General features: G+C 35.4%; 1 protein-coding gene across 50 annotated transcripts in view; it reads left to right on the top strand.

Annotated features, from left to right (window-relative positions):
- Positions 1-20,467, top strand: part of MEF2C (myocyte enhancer factor 2C) — a 169,565-nt gene that overhangs the window by 54,012 nt on the left and 95,086 nt on the right. For 20 of the 50 annotated variants that reach the window (XM_048221175.2, XM_048221181.2, XM_048221154.2 and 17 more), the window contains one exon: positions 19,762-19,954. In XM_048221175.2, coding sequence (XP_048077132.1) covers positions 19,901-19,954 — 54 coding nt within the window. In that variant the 5' untranslated portion in view covers positions 19,762-19,900. Of the gene's footprint in view, positions 1-16,375; positions 17,940-19,758; positions 19,955-20,467 lie in introns of those variants that run through there. The other 30 variants (XM_044384036.3, XM_044384035.3, XM_044384041.3 and 27 more) reach the window with 13 other exon arrangements.

Here is a 20,467-nt window from a genome sequence, read left to right as displayed (position 1 = left end):
TGTGATTGCGTAGCATACGTTGTCTACCGAGCAATTAGTATCATTTTTGTACAATGTCTCAGTAGAATTCTGTACTTCGATTCCAGCAATCCACTGGTACACCACTGATTATTTCAAATAGATTTTAAATGACATACACAGTATTTTAAGTGATGGAGTATGTCTATATTTCGGTGTTTAAGCTTCAAATACAGTTTTGGGTAAAGGCAAATAGCTAATGGAACAAAGACCCAAATAGGAAATGCTTTCCATGCCATGATTTAAAAAAACAAAACAAACAAACAAAAAAAACTTAACAAAAAACCCAATAAAGAACGTTTTACAAAGCCCTGCGTCCAAAAAGAAATGAGATAGGAAAACATTAACAAGGCATCACCACCCGATATATTGGGATCTTCTAAAATAACTCCGTCTGTTTAACTCTTAGCCAGTTGCCACTGATGTCCCTGTCTCTGCATCATACCTTTTTCCAATTTCTAGTGCAGGGTTGGGAGAGGGGCAAAAGTTTCTATGGGTAGATGGTTGAGCATTGTCCTGTGCCTTCTGCAGTTCAAACATTATACTGTAGGATGACACCCCTCCCTAATTTCAAGGCTTCTAGAAGAGGATAATTTGCTTTTCTACAAAAGCCTTTGAGATCCTAATCTAGAATATCACCTTTAAAAAAATTATTATTTATGTTCTCATAAGTACATGAAAAATTTACCTAGAAGCTGGCATATTGGCATATATCTAGCCACATATCAAAGCTGTTTTCTTTTTATCTCACTATTTTCTCCTCCTGAGAATTTTTTTCAACGTATTAATGAAAACTAAATTTGTGACAAATAAATCATTACCGTATCTCCCACTTCTTTATTTACTATAATTTCGAAGCCTGATGCTATATTCATAAATTCTCAGGAAAGGATTTTTCTCACTGTATATCTTTATATTTTTCCATATGGTTGATTTTTGTAATTGCACTGTTTTTAATCCATTATCTTTTATTACGCAATAGGGAATCATTGATCACTTGCTTTCATCCTTGTATAATAGAAATATCTAACTTTTACAGTCCAGACTTCCCAGACATATAGTCAGGAAACAGGAAAGTGAGTTGGCATTTTTGATTTACTAGAATTTTTTTCTTTCAGTAAAACTAAGACAATATTATTCATTAATTAGTTTAGTTTTTTAAATCAAATGTGGTGATTAGCCAAAGATTCGTAATCTCTTAGGATCTAATCACAGGCAGGAATTAAAGATCCAAAGAATTCTTCAGTAGAAAAAGATGACTATTAATGGAGCTTATTTCAAAGGAGTTGGAAATATTTTTAAAGTGTTCTTAGAAAATTTAAAACGTAAGATGGAAGATTGCACAAGTGGTCAAACACCACTTCATCTGGTTATCACAAACATTAAAAAGAAATGGGAGTATCTGGTTGGCTAAAGAAAGACCCATATGAAGAATTATGAGAAAAGAAGAAATTAAAAACAATATGGAAGTGAAAGTTCTAAGAAATAGTGAAGGCTTAAAATTTGATAAGGAGAATAGAAATTAAGGTATGGTATTTATAAATTCATTCAGTTTAACCAAAAACAAGAACAAGAGCAAAAGGTAAAATAAAAGTGTAGCCCGTTTTTTCATGTGCAGGTGAAAGTAAATATAGATAATGCCAGGAATATTGTAAGTTCCACAAAGGTGTGATTTTTTATCTGTTTTATTTTTATTCTTTGATTTAGCCCTTAAAATAGTGCCTAAAACACAGTACATACTAAAGCACTAAAACAAACAAACAAAAACAAAACAAAAATAAACCCTTTAGAATGAAGGAATGAATGAAATGTTACTTTGCTCTATCTTTTATCTTTGTTAAGCAACAAAATGAACTCATGCTTGTGTCCACATACATAGGAAATGAAACATCTCTATCTATGACCTGTGGAATCAAGTGATACTAAGAAACAAAGCAAATATCATTTAATTCCTGGGCAGGTCTAGCAAAAGCTAAGATAATTTTAGTAACAGGAATTCTTGTAAAATAATGCCATTGCAGGACTACGAGGTACTATTCTTAAGAACTTTTAAATAAAAACTAGAAGGTAACTATCAATGATAATATTTTTAAAAGAAAGCAAAGGATGGCCCAGGGAACCACGGTTAGTAACTAACTTGCAGAGTTAAAATCTAGAAGGAAAAATCACAATGACTTGTTATACATTTTGTATACATTCTGTAGCACCCTGGGTGCAAGTATGAACCCACACAGCATCATTAAAAACTGGCCCTGGGAGAATATTTTAAATTACAGTATCAAGTGTAAAGGAGAAGGAATAGTTATAACCTCAACTTTCCAAGGCTTTTGATTTTGTCCTGTACCACATACTCATTCATAAATTAGAAAAATATTTTCTAAACCACACAGATTTTGAATGGCAGCTGAAGCAATAGTGAAATAATTTATTCACTAAATTTAAAAACGTTAATGAGTCCTACGTAAAGAATGTGAAGTCTGGCCTTTGAAAGGTAGGACCCGAAGCCAGCGTGACCTTGGTAAAATTGGTAAACTGAAGAAGTGATGGGAAATCATGAAGCTAAGGAAATTCAGGTAAACTCTTTACATACAAAATGTAGAAGAGTTGGCTAGAAACAAATCTGGCAAGGGAAAACAATGCGAAATTGACATAAATGAAAAGATAAACTTTGGTTTTAAAATTTATGCAGTGTATAGATAATTAAAAATATGTATTTGATGGGAATATACAAGAAGAGCCTGTTTTGAGTACTATGTATATTTTTGGACTAGAGAGTTAAAGGCAGATATGACTTGAAATGAAGAGCTGCAAATATGGGGGGGAATAGAAAGTAAAGCAAGGGCAGGATAACAAAAACAGGTATAATTCAATATACAGTCTTGAAGTGTCTGAAATGAGGACATGATCATCAAATGTTGTTCTCTGTACAGAGGGTAGAACAAGAGGAGTGGGCATAAAGTATTCTGTGAGGGATTAGCTATAAGTCAGAATTTCCTGAGTGAGAGTTGTGAAATATCAAAATAGGTTACTGAGGAAGGTTATGTTGCTCCTTTTCCGGAAGGCCTTAAAAATAGGAGAGGTGGAATCCTTGTGAAATAATTTGGGGATGGTATTATCTGAAGGAGGAGAAAATTGTATGACCTTGAATGGCCTCTGCCAGTATTAATGTCTGGCATTTCTACTCTTACCTTGGTTGAATGGAAATATAAATACATATTTCGACCAAAAAAATAGATTATTTTGCTCTTTTCTAACATGGCAAAATTTAGGTAAATTTTAAAATAGATCTCCTGAAGATCCAGTTTAAGGAAAGTGAAATTTCCAAGCCCATCCTGAAATTCTCTATAATAAGTTTAGAGAAACATTTATTAAATATTTATCCTATTTTTTTAAGGAACTGAATAGAAATTGTGCTATATTCATTATTTTCCAACTCATAAAATATATAAGATAACCATTTTTATATAATTTATAATTTTGGAATCATCAGAAGAGTAACCAAATAATGATTTGGTATGTTAACTAGTTACTTGTGGCAATGTTCACTTTTCTGGCATGTAAGAGTGATGTCACCTCTACTTCTCAGAACTCTTCTATTACCAGACCCACCAACAGGCATGAGTGACTCTGAAGTAAAAATTATTCCAGACATTTCTTCACTGCAAAAGGCAATATTTGCCAACAGGTTCTTTCTTACCAAATTAGAATTTTCAGAGATTTCCTGTTTTCCAAAAACCTCTTCAAGCGCATGGGCTATCGAAACAGCCATGTTGAGCTTTCACTTTGCCCAGTCAACGGCCCAGCATCTTAAATTGAATTCAGGCTTGACTATAATGGGTCATTGTCAATCATGGAGTTTTTGAATGTCTCTGACCCAATGTGCTCATCAGCTGTACAATAACATATGTAAATACATAAATGAATGTATATGTATCTATATTCGTATCACAATGCTCTCCCTATGAAAGTACGAGAACAGTCTGATACATGCTGAAAATATACAAACTGTTACTTCCTCACACTATGTAGGCTCTGACAGAGCAAGCTATGTGATACATTGTGGAAAAACTGATGTGAACTTCTGTAATACACCAAAATGTGTGATTTTTCTTCAACAATTATGAATATATTGCCAATTATGTCAACTGTTTTTATACAATTAATAGTATGTTTTATTAGGTGTGTGTCTTATAAAGCTGATATACATAAAATTACTTCTAAAATAATGTATTTAAAGAGTGTGAATTGCATAGTTATAGCCAGAGGTCTCAAACACAAAGAATGCTAAAGAAGTAGGTAAATGTATAAAATTCTGAAGTGGAAACTGCACTGCATAGAAAAGAATATTGTGGTAGACCATAATTTGAGGAGATGAAGGAGAAGCATAAAGAGAAGGAACAAGAGGACAAACAGCAAGGGGAGTGGGGGTGGGTTAATGACCAGGGTAATACCAGAATGAATTGGATCTGGGTTTGACACCTACCCATGGTACTGTAAAGGAGAACAAGATGACTGCCTCAAGCCTGGAGACAAGATATCTGTAATACTCTTTCTAATATTCATCTTAATCATGAATGTAGTTGACTCTCCTGGCCCATCCTCAGGAAGACACCTGTTTTTATGTTTTTCCCAGGCCTCATGATGAATATATGCTTATTCATAGACATTCACCTGGTTTCCTTGTGAGCAACCACATTCATTTGTAGAAAACGGGAGCGGGGGAACCCACTGTTGCTGATGAGCCTGATATGCTAGTAACAAATATCTGATCGAGTATCATTCTGTTCCCCTACTTGGCACAATGAAGTAAATTCTTTTTTTGCCACCAAGAATTAGAAAATGTTAGATGAATTGAAGAACACTGATTTTTTAAATAAAGATTTTATTTATTTATTTATTTATTTATTTATTTATTTATTTATTTGAGAGAGAGAGCAAGAACAGGGAGGAGAGAGAGAAGAAGGCTTCCCAATGAGCAGGGAACCCAATGCGGGGCTTGATCTCAGGACCCTAGGATCATGACCTGAGCCAAAGGCAGAAGCCTAACCGACTGAACCAGCCAGGCACCCCTAAAGAACACTGACTTTAAAAGTACTTCTTAGATTCCACTGAAAACCTCTGAACATCCCATTTTCTGCATAGACTTTTAACTTCAAAGCACTCTTGTGAATAGTACCTTGCCGCATGGAGAAGTAGCAGAGTGTGTGGTTCAAGTACTGAGTCTGGGACCAGATTTATATACTCTGTAATTATATGTACCCTAACAGTAGCTGTGTGACCCTGGGCAAGTAACTTGACCTCTCTGTGTTCCAGCTTTTTTTTCCTGGAAATTATTTTTAAATAGCCTTCCTCATAAGCTGCTGTAAGGATTGAAGTTAGTATTTGTAAAGCTTTTGGTGCTATAGGAAGTATTTTATAATTCATAGCTATTTATTAAATTTCTAAATATGATTAGTGGTTCAAACTGCATAATGTAACCTTAGTCTTAACTGTTTATATTGCTTGAGGCTGAGGTGAACCAACTTTTCAAAGCAAAAAGTATGGAAAAAACAATTCTATTTACCCAGACAACTAAACATTTTTGTCAGTTTATTTTTTCTCTAGAACTATATCCTTTGGAGAAGCATTTTGACGTCATTTTGCCCTACACTTTTGCCAAATTTCTACCATTTAGGAACTTGAAGGGGGTCTTTAGAAATTGAACCTCTCTCCCTTTATATATCTGAGGAAAATGGGACTCAAAGTAGTTGACTGCCCCAAAGACAAGCAACTCGTGGGTAGCAGAACCCAACCAAGCGTCTGATTACAAATACAGCTTTCTTTTCACTATAGTCTACCACTTCTTGGTGCTTTGGAAATATATTGCACTAATTGCTAAATATTTCATTAGTATTTTTACGTTAAAAGAACAGCAATTTTCTGCACTAGATATCATATTTGTACTTCTTTGTAAAGCTAAAAGAATAGTTTTCCATTGTTTTATCAATTACTCAACAATACTGTTATGTTTTCCTTGAGCCAGGCACTGAGCAGAGTGTTGGTTGGTTTAGGGCATTTCAGCAGTGCAGTGTATTCGGTAATCAAAGGGAAGAAGCTAGCATTTCCCAGAAAATATTCTGGATACATTTGGAAATACTCCAGATTCTGGCATCTAGCATACTGAAGAATATGAAAAGTCCTGTAGCAAAGAAATTTGTTTTTTAATTTTTAAAAAATTTCCTGACTTGTTGTTGTTGTTGTTGTTGTTTTGTTTTGAGGAATAGCTTGTTACCTCCTTAAGGACCACTGATCTTTGGAATCCACGCTGGGGTTTCTGAGGAGAGTTGTGGGCTTTCTTTCACTGATAGGTGCTTTCTTTTAGATCCTAGCTTTTAGAGAATCAGGATTTAAAAACTTCATTTCAGTAAATTTCTAATTTGTGGTAGCATGGTCTTTTTTACAGGGGAAGTACTGTAATACTTTCCATGTATTAGTATCTGCCAAGGATGACTTGGGCTATCCTTGAAAATAGCCTGGGACAGAATGTGTAGACATACTGAGATAAGGAGCCTCCTGCCAGGCCTTCAGCATAGGAACCGACTTAGCTTACCCCAGGCCCATGGCCGGCCCTCTGCAGCACACTTGCCCTGCCCGGGTGTACGGAGGAAACATTCTGTTCGTCTGAGAACACCTCTATTCCTAGCTCTTTGACAGTTTCACTTTCCATATCCCCTCAGTTTTAAACATGTGGAAAAAGCGATAAAGGAAGGTGATGAAATGAAAAAATGGAGAAGGGAAGGCTACAAAGAGAGAGAAGAAACTCAGATTTACATGCCTGCTTTGCATGCAATTATGGCTGGGTTTTGGAGGGGGAGGTGAGTGTTCTCCAAAGGTCATTTTACGAGATAGGGAGGAAGGGAGATGAGTACGCAGTGTGAAATATTGGTTAACATTGACAATATGCTGTTCTTTATTAAAATAAATATCTATATCATGATTCATTTAGGAAAGGAAAGAAGACCATTTTGATTTTTTAAAAACCTTTTCAAATTTATAATTCTTTTTCGGGGCATTAGATCAATTATAAATGAAAATAGATCAGTGTTAATTTAGGCTTCATAATAAATTATACAACTTACCCTGTTTTAAAATTTATAAATTATGTTCACCAAATAGGAAATAGAGAGAAATTAGTGCAGTAAAGGATCAAATTCATGCTACGCCCCCCAAAAATGGCAGGGAAGGGAGAACTGAAAGTGTATACCCATTATTTCTCAAGTAAAGTTTTGTTCCATAGGAAATTTTGGCCCCCTTTCCTTACTTAAAATACTGGTTTTTCATTAGACATTTCTATTTAACAACTTCTAAAATTAAAGTGTGTCTATCGCCTTTTGCTCTCATTTCTTATTTATTAAAATTCATAATCCTTAAATTTTGTATTTTTCCTCTTAAAAATGCTTTAATTTAAAAAATACTAGATGATTCAATTTGTCTATTCATTCCAAGTTGGAAATTAATCTGTTTGGCTTGAGGCTACATAGCTTACTCTCATTAGATGGGTATGTCCAAAGATACGTGAACATTTCCCATACAGTGAGACACTGGGATTTTCAAATATCGCTGAGATCTTAATCAAAACTGTGCTGATTGCTTGGGAGTTGGGTCCTGTGAGAGAGGAAATAAATCAACCTACCCTCGTGACTCAAGTACATTAGTAATGTTGTAAGATTATTTATTTTTTAAAAGAAAGAAGGTAAAATTTAAAATATATAATTCTATATTTCACATTTGTAGAAGTCTTACATTGTATTTGTCGGATTGTTCGTGGCACTATGCATATTTAACACTGCAAAATGAACTTTTATGCCCAAGAACTATTTCAATCAGTGGACACTGATTTAATGAAATATCTGCATTTCAAGGGAGGACACACGTTCGGATTCAGTTCCTGTCAGTTTAGAAAACTTTGGCATTACACTCTATTATCAGTACTTCAGAGTATTTATAGTTTTTATGAAATTATACAGTACTGAAGTGAAGAAAACAAGTTCACACAATTAATTTATGAAATTGAATTGCATCCATTTGAATTTTTAATCCAAATGAATATAGTGCTGTTTTTTATTTGAGCCTCACAACCTTATCAAAGAATGTAAATGTTATTCCCATTCTGTAGATGAGGAAATTGAGATTTGGGAAACTATGGATTAGCTGTTTGTAGCAACAGTGACAGGCAGAGAATTCGTGGTGTAATCAGACTGGAGTCGTCATCCTCCAAATACTGCCTGGCTCCAACGGTGTTTTAGATCTGTCCTCAGATGTCATCTTCCCTGACAGCGCTGTCCACCTCTGCCCTTTCCTGCTCAGGCACCTTCTTGCCTGTTCTACCGTGGGATTTTCTTTCTAGCATTTCTCCATCTAAAATCATCGTATTAGTGTGCTTGTTTATTGCCTCTCTCCCCCTTTAAAATGTAGGTTTCGTGAACACCAAGACCTTGTTTGTTTTGTTCACAGCGGTGTCCCTAGTACCTAGCATCATGCTTCACACATTTATGTCTCTGTAACTAAAGATCAGACTTTCTCATTGTTATCTGTACTATTAAGCATTATGGACTTGGCTCACAGTCTCCGATGACATCAGTTTCGCCAGGATTTGATTTGCCCACGTGGTCCAAGCTAAAGCTTAGTTTAAATCTGTGATGAGAATACACCACGTACATACAGTTGCATGTAGTTCATTTGCTCCAAAGCTGTAGCAGGTAGTCTGCAATACATCGCGTTAGGAGATCTGTACTGCATACAAGCACCAGTGTCTCATTTCTCACCTTTAACCGTCAGCATTCCTGACCAACGGCCCTGACAAAAGTTCTGAAGTATTAAAACCGTGTGTTACACAGCCCTAGCGTGTTTTACAGCGAGCAGGGCTGTCGTGTAGAGTCCCCTTGTCCTGGAGTTTTGCACAGATAAAGGGAGGATATAGTTTTGAGAGGAATGCTCTAACTACAAAGTGCATCCTGAAGGCCATTTAGCTCACAATGAAGGTCTGTGTTTTAAAATAGCTCTATAACAAAGTAACTACAGAGTTTTGGCAAGGGCTTCAACTATTTATAGAACTAAGTAAGGCATAGTAAATAATACCACAGTACCCAGTTCTCCCTTGCCATAACCCCAAACTTATGAGAAGCACTGTAATTATATTTTTCTACTTAAAAAAAAATCATAGTAGCCATTATCAGTTTAACCATACGGAAGCTCAGGCTGAGATTTCTTTTTTAAATGCATAGTTTTGATTTTCAACAGCTGCACTGGGTCTTTAATCATATATTATCTTTATGAAGCCTTTTTCTAACATATGTTAATTGGCTGTTTTCTGTGACAAATTATGAGCTCTTACTTTGATGAGGTTCAATTGCAATCATGTTGAAGTCGAGTACGTCGAGTTTCCACCCCTGCTGGCTCCTCAAACCACTACAAACAGCCGCACGTCACTGCAGTGCTGAGTAATGGCAGGATTTGGGCTGGCTGATTTCACTACAGATTTTTTTTTCCACAGGATATTTTCAGCTTCTTTGTACTAAATCTGTTGCAGGGTTTGCCCTTTTTAGCAGAAGCATGCTCTAAAATTAACATCAAACCTTATTGGAGATTACTATAATACAGTGAGAAATATTTCATAATACAACACCCCAGCATCTGTTTTGCTTTGCTAAAATTTTAGTATATTTATCATACATTTTTAAAAAATCAATCAGTTGTTAGGTTGTTAGTATTTTCTAAATCATCAGCATTTTGCAATAAATATTTTGAATTTTTCTCTTTTGAAGAGAAGAACGGTTATTTATTGAGTAGACGATTATCTATTTAGCTGTCTGAAAGAAAAGGCACATACCATTTTTTCTAGGTGTTTCCAAATGTCCGTATGTTAAAGATTCTATTTTCTTTTTTCTTGTAGTTACATCTGTTGGTCAAGGAATAAAAAGAATTGCATGTTCCATCAAGGTTAATGTCCAGTAAGATGCATAACATCCATTTCAGTTTTCTATCCTAATGTCAGTTTTTAATATATGATTAGGATGAACAGATATGTTCTAATCCATCTGCTCTGAGAACTGTGACAGATAGCCTGCATCAGATACCAACAGATGATCAGTGATGGCTATAATTAGAATAGATGTAAAAATACAGCGCATTTGTTTATATTCTCAGAAAAGTAGTCAGGATAATTGATTAAGGCCTTCAAAAACTATGTCAAACACCAGTCATATTGAGATTAATTTAACTGTGTTTCTGCCCTGACATCTAAGGTAAAGGACTCTGCAAAGTGCGGTTCTCCAAAGCCAAAGCTAGGAGTCAAATTTCCATACAGGTATTAGAGTTTAGATAAGATGAGCCAGATGTGAATAGGAGCTACTCCTCCTCATGAGGCTGTTTTTAATCAGCCATTTCCCTGGAGTAGCACACAATCAATGAGCTCTAAATCCTGAGGCTACCTGCATTCATAGGAAGACCTGCGAACATCATTACAGAACTTACAATTGAGCGTATGTGAAAAAATTAGAGCAGAAATTAGGGGTAAGAAAGGTTAACATCAGAAGTCTTACTTTGGTACTGCTCTTTTAGAAGGTCTTAAAGAGATAATTTAATTTTTTCTTAAAGTATATTAAACCCTACTAAATGCAGATACTACTCGATTAAAAGATCACGGTAAATAAGCCAAATGGAAAGTTGTTATTGATATATGTTAGCCAGAGTGTTTGAATATGTATATTATTTTGAGAAGATACATGTGTCAATTTCAGCATGAGTAAGTAAATCTAAAGGGGCTTGTCGGTTTTTTTGTTTTTTGTTTTTTGTTTTTCATTAATAGTACTATGGCTAGAGAGCATGGCTTTAGGAACCCTGTGTGATACTTCAGTGTGACTGCAAAGTCAATTGATACACTGTGTCTTAAGCTAGTGTACACAAGGAAATTTAGTTCCACTTGATAAGACACATACTTAATTGGCTTTAAGGAAATAACCAAGGTAAAGAATGATGTGCAAATGAAACAGAGAACTTGGCACTTGACTGTATGGAAGCCCGTGAGCCATGTGGCTTAATTGGGGCCAGTTGGGATCATTTAATGATTGCTGTCAGAAGATCAGATTTAATTCTCCTTATAAGAAGACCACAGTGGGATAGAGTTAAACAAATTGTCATCAGAGGTTTCAGATGAACAAAGCCTTAATTAGGTTGATTAGGATGCTGTAAAAGAGATGAAGAGAATAGAAAAATTGATGAATCACTGGTTTCCATGTTGAGCCACACGTAACAGTAGTATCAAATATCTACATTTTGAGAGACATTATTACAGCATTTTGAATATTATGTACATCAGATAGAAGGCTTTTGTGTAAACTTTCTAAATTTCTGAAGTTCAACTAGAGACAAAAATAAATGACATTCAGTGGAAATAGTGGGTCATTTATCAAGCTTATTCTTCTTAATGTATAACAAAAACTGGCAGGAGGACAGTAGTATTTCTTTCCATTTAAAGCTCATCTTTAAATATTAAAGAGGGAAAATAAGTAACAACAGAGGCAAATTATTTTAAGGACATAATTTTCAATCGTTTAACGTAGTATTTGAGTGTAAAATAAAACAAAGCCTTTTCTTAGAATGTCCTTTTAACCATTCATATCACAATCTTAGTAATACTGTGATTACTTACTGGTGATAATACTCATGACTGCTCAGGTGTCTTAAAATGTACTCTTACTGTTTTATCATTACATTATGAAAGACTAAAATGTGATTTTTCCATTTGCTGCAGTTTTGCAGGAAAATGTTCTCTCTGCACACACCCACCACCATACACACACCAATGTCTCAGGAAGGCTAAAAACTGTGTCCAGTACATACAGGTTTTTGAGAAAGAAATTTGTAGAATATTTCCATTTTAATACTGAAATATGACACAGTAAAGATTAAGAAAACAACGAACATAAAATTTTTTTCTGACAGGATTATGAGATGCCTGGGAATTCAGATTTTATTATAATACGATGATAATGTATAATAGCAGCCTCTCCCCTTTCAAGCCGAGCTTGATTTGAGGGCTGACAATTTTGTTTCACTGATACTGGTGTTGTATAGTGCTTTACTTGCTTTGTTCAATAACAGCAACAAAAAAATCCAGCTGCATGTTCTTACTGAGAGGTTACAGCTGGGGAACAGAGCACAGTCTGTGATGCAAAATAGTAGCTCTTGCTTTGAGATGAGACAGTGCAGGAGTTACCTTTGTGGTAAGCTCTGCCACATCACTAAAGGAGCCTTTGAAAGAAAACGTGGTGGCTGTACTGTTGTGAAAAATTAGGAAAACAAAGGCATGGTAGAACCACAAATTAATTACTTAATATGATGTGGAAAGACAAAAAACTGTGGTGTGGTTCAATAGCACGAGGCTCTTGACATATTTAGACCATTTGGACTTTATTTTGGCATGGGGAATGGAGAATGCTGTTTAAGCTGCATTGTGAAAAAATGTTCAAGACAAAATATGCCATGGAAAACCATGACAGGGAAGCTGCGCTTCCCCCGTGTTTAGTAAATTGTTTATAATGTAACACAGTTGTTTAAAGGTATGTGTCTCCTAAATTCTAGAACTCTGTAAATAAAATGATTTATGCCAGTGATAATGGCAGGTTAGGCCCACTTATTAAATTAATTGCAGAGGTTTTCAAAACGAGTTCCTTTTTAGCCTTATTATATTTCTGACATACATTTCATCTCCTTTTGTCCTTGGGGAAAGATATTAAAGTAGGACTGGAAGCATTAATGTAGAGTTTTCAGCAGCCGTGGTCATTGGGAAAATTGATATATTTCCCTAGTTATTTCTACTTTTGCAGCCTGAAGCTCTTCCATGACTGATACTTAAGAGAAACTTCTTAATTTTTATAAGACTGTGAATTTTTTCTTCATATAATGATTATTGTTAAGGAATAAATGAAGCATTACCTGTTAGAACTTGCTCATCATTAGCTTTGCAAAGTGAAGTCTTCATGGTATGTGTAAGGACTATGATTCACTTGGTAACCTCATGGTATAAAACGGTCTTCATTTTATGCCTCAGAACTGAAGCAGTCTTATAAGTAGTAGGCCATGTTTCCAGTACTGCTATGGACCCACTTTACATATGATACCACCTTTAATGACCATAGCCATCCTGCACATCAGGAAGTTTGTTCCCGGGGCATCTGGGTGGCTCACTTGGTTAAGCATCCTGCTCTCAACTTCAGCTCATGTCATGATCTCAGGGTCGTGGGATCAAGCCCCACGTTGGGCTCCACGCTCAGCAGGGAGTCTGCGTGAGATTCTCTTCCTCTCCTTCTGTCCCTCCCTCCCCCCTCCCCGCCCCACTAGTGTTCACTCTCTCTCCCTCTCCAAAATAAATAAATCTTTAAAAAAAAAAAAAAAAGTTTGGGAGCGCCTGGGTGGCTCAGGCGGTTAAGCATCTGCCTTTGGCTCGGGTCATGGTCCCAGGGTCCTGGGATTGAGTCCCACATCAGGCTCCCTGCTCAGCGGGGGGCCTGCTTCTCCCTCTCCTGCTGCCCCTGCCTGTGCATGTGCACACACGCTCTCTCTCTCTCTGTTAAATAAATAAATAAAAGCTTAAAAAAAAAGTTTGTTCCCAATTTGTTGTAGGGAACAACAAGCTGAAGTTCAGACCTGAGCTTCCTAACTCCAAAATTCTTTCTGCTTCCACTCTTTAGTATAAATTCTTCTTCTTCCATATATGAGATGCTATATAAATATGACAAAAGATTAAGTGAGGTTATCGGCCTGCTTCTATATATATGAAAATGTTCTCAGGAGTAGTCATCAAAAATAACAACTGAAGAGGGGCGCCTGGGTGACACAGTCATTAAGCATCTGCCTTTGGCTCAGGGCGTGATCCCAGCATTCTGGGATCGAGCCCCACATCAGGCTCCTCCACTGGAAGCCTGCTTCTTCCTCTCCCACTCCCCCCTGCTTGTGTTCCCTCTCTCACTGGCTGTTTCTCTCTGTCAAATTAATAAATAAAATCTTAAAAAAAAAATAACAACTGAAGAAAAAACACACCAAGAAATGAAAATTTTTAAATTGTTTATCAACTAAATTATTAGCTCCTACTATATAGGCCTGGCAGTGGGGTAGATACTGGGAATACAAAAGTGGGAATTCGAAAGTGAGACAAAACAGAGTTGGCTCACAGATGTCGAAGAAGACAGGCAATTTCAATTATGACAAGTGCTACAAAGGAAGACATGGTGCTATGAGTCCTCATGGGGGACTTAACTGCAGTCATGAAAAGATGGACTGCTTCCTGGGGGGGTGAAATTAGAGCTGAGATGGAAGGGAAAGGAAGAAGTTAAGGAGGCACAGAGGGGAAGCAGGAGCATTCCAGGCAGAGGGAATTGCACATGGAAAGGCCCTGTGGTAGGAAAGAGCATGGCATGTGTGAGGAACAGACAGATGACATTATTATTTGTGTGTGATCCTATGTTACAAAGACTTGAAGATGACTCAAAATCCCATCATATTGACACTAAATTGGAATAAATTGAGAAAATAACTTTGTGTTTGGCATGATGGTACTTACCCAGTGGTAAATAATGGTTGTTTTTTTATTATCTTTAGGAGGGTAAGTTTCGGCTGTGTGTCTAAAATGAGCTCAGCTTGCATTTATGGCTAGGGTAACATAACATGCTATATAGAATATCATAAACTTAGAAGTGGAAGAATGACTTTCAGGACCAAGGAAATATTCCCCAATTTGTAAGACATCACGTAGTTCAGTAACAATAAGAATAATAATAATTATATCTTTTGAAGTTCAAAATACCTCTTAAGCAGAAAAAAAAAGTAAAAGTTCTACTTGTTCCTTTTAACCAAAATATAATTACATGTCTCACATGTCTTTCAAATATATCATAAGGTAAAAAGTTAAATGTATCAAGTTGTACCATAATGAGCAGAGTTTTCCACTTAAAATAACATCAAATCATTTAATTATTTGAATTAGTAATACCGGGCTTGCAGCGACTGGGCTTAAGATAATTTTTGTCCCTTACTAAGAATCCAGTTTGTATTTATTTAACGGTATAATTTCTTGTGTGATACAGCGTCCTTGGTTTTCAGCCTTGAGTTTTTATAAAGCATTATATGAAGATGCTAGTGTAAGTGAAAATGTGAGTCAGTGAAGAAGTTATTTGCTAATATGAGTAAAAGAAAACCAGAATTCTTTCTTTGCAAATTGACATCACATATTTTAATGCTTTATCATTATTCATGGGCTGTTTTTATTTAAGTGACTGCATTGTGCTTACCGTAGCAAAATACATGCTTTGCAAAGATAAGTTTAGCAGAAGAGAATTAATTTCTTCCCACATCTTTTAATGTGGCATGGCAGTCTCACTCTACGATCAAAACACATAACTGAAGGTTGTGTTTAATTTCTAAATCAAAGTGTTGTGGGAAGATGATTGAAATCTGAAGATGACTCAGATCCACTTGATATGTGGTTTTCTTCCTACAGAAACCTTATGGTAGACTGCCATTTCCATGTTAGAAGGAACCTAATAGTGATGAGATTGAAATAAATAGTTTCACTATATACTGAAAGCTTATGTTCGTTTCTTTGGTTCTTACTCTGAAATTTTTAAAAGCACTCTGAGACCTTCAAAAACATAGGCATCTATTCCCCCCACCTACTCTATCTTTTTTTAAACTATGGGTACAAAGAAGTAGCCAATGTGTCTTCCTAACAAACACTGATATTTTGGGGGGCAGTTTTTGTAATTTTTTTTTTAACCAAAAATAAAATGTATCCAGTTGGCTCTTTGCCTATATAGAATTCTTCATTTGCCTCAAAGGGTAAATTAAGATTATATGGCTGCATTATCCGTGTCAGATGATTTTTGTGAGGCGTGATAAAGGTAATTGTGATATATCTCCTACTTCATCAGGGTGGACTTGTTTGTTTTTTTCTTTTTATTTCTTAAAGAAATCATACAAAATATTAACCTAGAACAGAGATGGATTTTTCTTAGGTGTTTTAAAAATAGAAATAAAAAATTGCGTCCCCTCGTCTGGATTTCTGTCATTGTCCCTTATCTGAACCTCTCAAAGGCCTCTCTGTGTGTGGTGTGCAGTACAGCACACTCAGACACTTCTGCTCAGAGAAGGAAGTGAAGAGTTTTGGTTCCCATTTTACACTTCTGGAACAGTTTAGGGAAGGAAGCACCTTTACACCTTTTATTGTTCGTGGTTGCTGACATCATATCCTTCCCTGACCAGTCTGTGCGTGTTTCCTGCCATTCTGTCAAGATTCTTCTGTGTTACGGGGAGGGATTTGTGGGAGGGAGAGAGAGAGAGAGAGAGGGAGGAAGACAGCAAGAAAGAGTGAGGCAGGGAAGGGGGGAGGAGGTGTGTGTCACTCAAGGGAACTTGTTTGTAAATGAGAGAGCTGGGGTAGAAGGATCTTTAGCATCTGTCCACAAGAAATTCTTCTCAACTTGGGTCTCAAAACCACTTTGCCTTCATCTGTCTGCTTATGCCAAACTCAAAGTGAACAGAAGCCTGCCATAATGAAGTTCCCCTTTTTAGTAAGCAGCCTGATTTTATTTTTCTTATATTTAGGTTGACAAAAAGAGAAAAAAAAATGCAGAAGACTGTAGCTCTATAGAGTGTAACTGTGGTAGAGCATTTCTTTTTCTTTTTTTAATTACTGATTGTTTCTATGTAGCTCTGTCATTTTCCAAGAATGCTTCTTTCATGTGGAAAGAAGTAGCGGCAAGGCTGCTGGAATTATTTTAAGCTTATGGTTGATTGTACATAATGAAAGTTCTCAGCATAACTTGAAATTCTACTACATGGAGTTTGCTGTTCTTTTCTTTGTATACATACAAAACAATTCTAAAAACTACTAAAATTATTTAATCTCTTCTTCGGCTTCTCTAGGCCTCCTACAAATTAATACTTGAAACTGACCTTACAATATAATTTTTGCATAAAAACCAGCTTAGAGAAGTAGTTATGCTAAGAAAACAACTACTGAGCTAGTGTTGACCTTCTTAAGTCTTTGAGTTTTTACTGACAGCCTCGAAATGTGGTGATCCATAATCAAATGTTCTAAGCCACGTTTCGTGACATATTTTACTTCATGAAAAAAATCGCATCATCACCGCGTAGTATTCTGCATATGTACATAATAATATCAAGTTTTGCATTTTAAAAATGTTCAGAAGGCAACCCTTCAAGAAATATTCATTTTTATGGAAAACAAGAAAATATTTTAATTTTACTGAAATTTAAGCTTGTTTCTCTTTACATTACCTTGCATATTTCAAAAAGGAAAATACATCCAATGGTATTTTCACCAACTCTTTTACATATATATTTGATATACGCATACAAATTTTTTCAGGCAAAATATTTCCCATCCTTTTTTAAGAATTTAAAAAAAAAATCTTGCTGTGCTCTTTTTAAAAAGTGTCTCTCCTTTCAAAGTTGTGAAATACGGGGTGGTGATATGTAGGAACTCTTCTAAGTTTGGCTCATGAGGAGTTCTCTCTCTGCCTTTCTGAAGAGACTTTTCTCGAGGGATGTTTGTCTGCTTGTTTGGTTATTTGTATTTTGAAACCAGGATCTGTAGAAGTTCTCGTCTTCCCCGCCTTGTCACCACACTCTAATCTGTTCACCCTGACCTTCCACCTTAAAGTGAATAAGAGCTTAGGCAGGCATAGTCCTGTAAGCCGATAGTGCCACCGACCTCAGCCAAATGAAAAGAAAGGAAATTGTCCCATATGCGTTTGCTGTGGATTCATGGGTTGGCTTTTCTGTGATAGAGGAAGCCTGTCTGTCTCTCTGGGGTCTTGCACATGCATGGGAAATGCCATTCTAACGTGCCGCTTGCTTCTAAGGTAAGACTATAGGAAACACAGGAAAGTTGCCCAGTTGAGTGATATTTAAGACGGTTTCTAAAAATAAATAGATAGACAGTGTGTGGCAACAGTGAATATATAATGCAATTGTGCTTCGTGAATGTTTCATATTTTAATGTGATTTTAATGTCTTATAGCTAATTTTTTCATGTGTATTTGTCAAATGTGTGTTATTTATATAACTCTTCAGAACTTTTGAACTACTTCCAATGTTTAAAATTGCCGCTGGAGTAATAATTTTTGATGAGCACTGTGTGGTCATGATGTTACTCAACATATATAGTATTCCCAAAGGCATAACTGAGCTGCAGTTTCATAGAAAAGCGTTGGGCAAAGGAGAATGGATAGTCTTAGTATTTAAGCAGCGCTTAATCCACCAGAACTAATTATATCATAATAGCTTCTGCAGTTAGATAATCACAGAAAATTTTAATTTAAAGAAATTTACTCAAGGTGATAAAGAATTTAGAAATTGAATTAAAGAAATCAAAAGACAGCTGATGATCAGACCAAGTGTGTAACAGCTTTCCTGTTCCAATAATTTTGAATTGGAGCCAAATAATCTATTAAGTAGCCAGGACATTGGCTTAGCATTACATAATACATGTGGGAATTTCTCAGGTCCCTCATCAGACACCAACTAAAACAGGGAAATTCTGAGCAATGTGTAAAGTAGTTGCATTCTTTGACGTAAAACTGGATAGAATAATTGAAGCTGTTGCTTATAAATGAAGAATCCAACGTGGAATGCTTTCTTGTTAACTTCCACATTTCACGGCAATTCATTTTCATTACGTTCAGATGTTTTCAGATATAATTTAAAACAAAGTAAAATATATACTTTTAATACTTGGGTTCTCTGGGTTTGTTTTATATTATTGATGATCATTTCTTTAATTTTAATTCATGAACTAAAGGTATCTAGTATATAATATCAGGCTTCTATAATTTTGTATCTTACTCCCCAAAGACATATGATATGTCTTTTTAAAATATTTAAATTTAGAAAACTGATGGCTTATTATGAAAAGTGTAGTTATAAAAAAAAGTATCATTATAAATGGAGTAATACTCTAATTTTTTGCACCATTTCTTTTCTGTGAATGATTATCTTTTTTGATTGTTGTATTCAAGATATAGCTTAAGGGCTTTCAAGAGTAACAGATCTCACTGCTGATAGCTGCTTATTATGTAAGATTAAATATCCCATATTATTTTTACAGTGTTCTCATAGCAGTGACTTTTTAAAAATAAGATTAAAGGATTTAGATTTAAATTAGTTGACATTTACATATATCAAATAGCACTTTCATAATAGTCCATCCTATTTGCATAACGAGGGGACGTTATCACCTCTGCTGTCAAAACACGAGATTGTTTTCCCTTCAGAAATGAATTAGCTGCCCTACTTAGCATACACAGGTACATAAAGGTTCATTAACTCTCTGATTTAGGTAATTCTTCATAATAGAAGGGTGAAAATAGTCACCTAATTTCATTAAAAAATATTAAGGAACTCCTTGCAAAAGATACATTTCAAGTGTTGGGCTTTGAAGTATAGTTTTTGTCATTTAAATGACTTGTTAAATTACTTATGAGATTATTTTAATTATAAAAACAAACCGTTCCTATTTGATGTGCTCCTGCATGGGATATACCATGTGCTTTTAGTACTTATTTTCATTCATTTGATTGGCTTACTTTCATATAGTTCTCTTTTTTAAAAAATTAGAATATGATCGCTCTTATGAAACTGCCTTTCTGTTAAAGTGGTATTTAATTTTTGTCTTTTGTCCAGCAGGAACGAATGCAGGAATTTGGGAACTGAGCAGTGCAAGTGCTGAAGAAGGAGATTTGTTTGGAGGAAACAGGAAAGAGAAAGAAAAGGAAGGAAAAAATACATAATTTCAGGGACGAGAGAGAGAAGAAAAACGGGGACTATGGGGAGAAAAAAGATTCAGATTACGAGGATTATGGATGAACGTAACAGACAGGTGAGTGGGGTAAACTTTTTCCTGTATCATTATTTACATGAACTATTTATACATTTTCCCCAAGTATTTTAAAGATACTGAAAACATTTTGAACTTAGAAACATCCATTAAGAAAAGTTTTAGTGAATTAAATTGTGGCCAGTTTAAATGCTAATATTCTATCACATGTAAAGGGGGAAAAAAATCACCTTGTCTGTTAGACAAGTAGTTTACACATTCATGATTGTTCACTTTTTATTTCAACATAAATTTTGAATGGGCACTGTACTTCTGTAATACGAATAGCTTAATAATCAAGAGTTAATAAGCATAACATTGCTACACTACACGCATCATCAAACAAAGATATTCTTATATGCATGGGAATGAGGCCTTTTGTGGTCATCCATTTAAAGGTTTAGAATATAGGCTTATAAAAATGGCTTTCATTGTATTCACAGTAAAAGAGACTTTGAAATGTATTTAAAATATTTAGCATTGTGCTGACAACAACAAACACCCTTACAAAATATT

The sequence above is a fragment of the Ursus arctos genome, unplaced genomic scaffold (genome assembly GCF_023065955.2).
Source record: "Ursus arctos isolate Adak ecotype North America unplaced genomic scaffold, UrsArc2.0 scaffold_5, whole genome shotgun sequence".
Classification (NCBI taxonomy): Eukaryota; Metazoa; Chordata; class Mammalia; order Carnivora; family Ursidae; genus Ursus; species Ursus arctos.
Note: the sequence above shows the minus strand (reverse complement) of the source record. Positions and strands in the feature narration are given on the sequence as shown.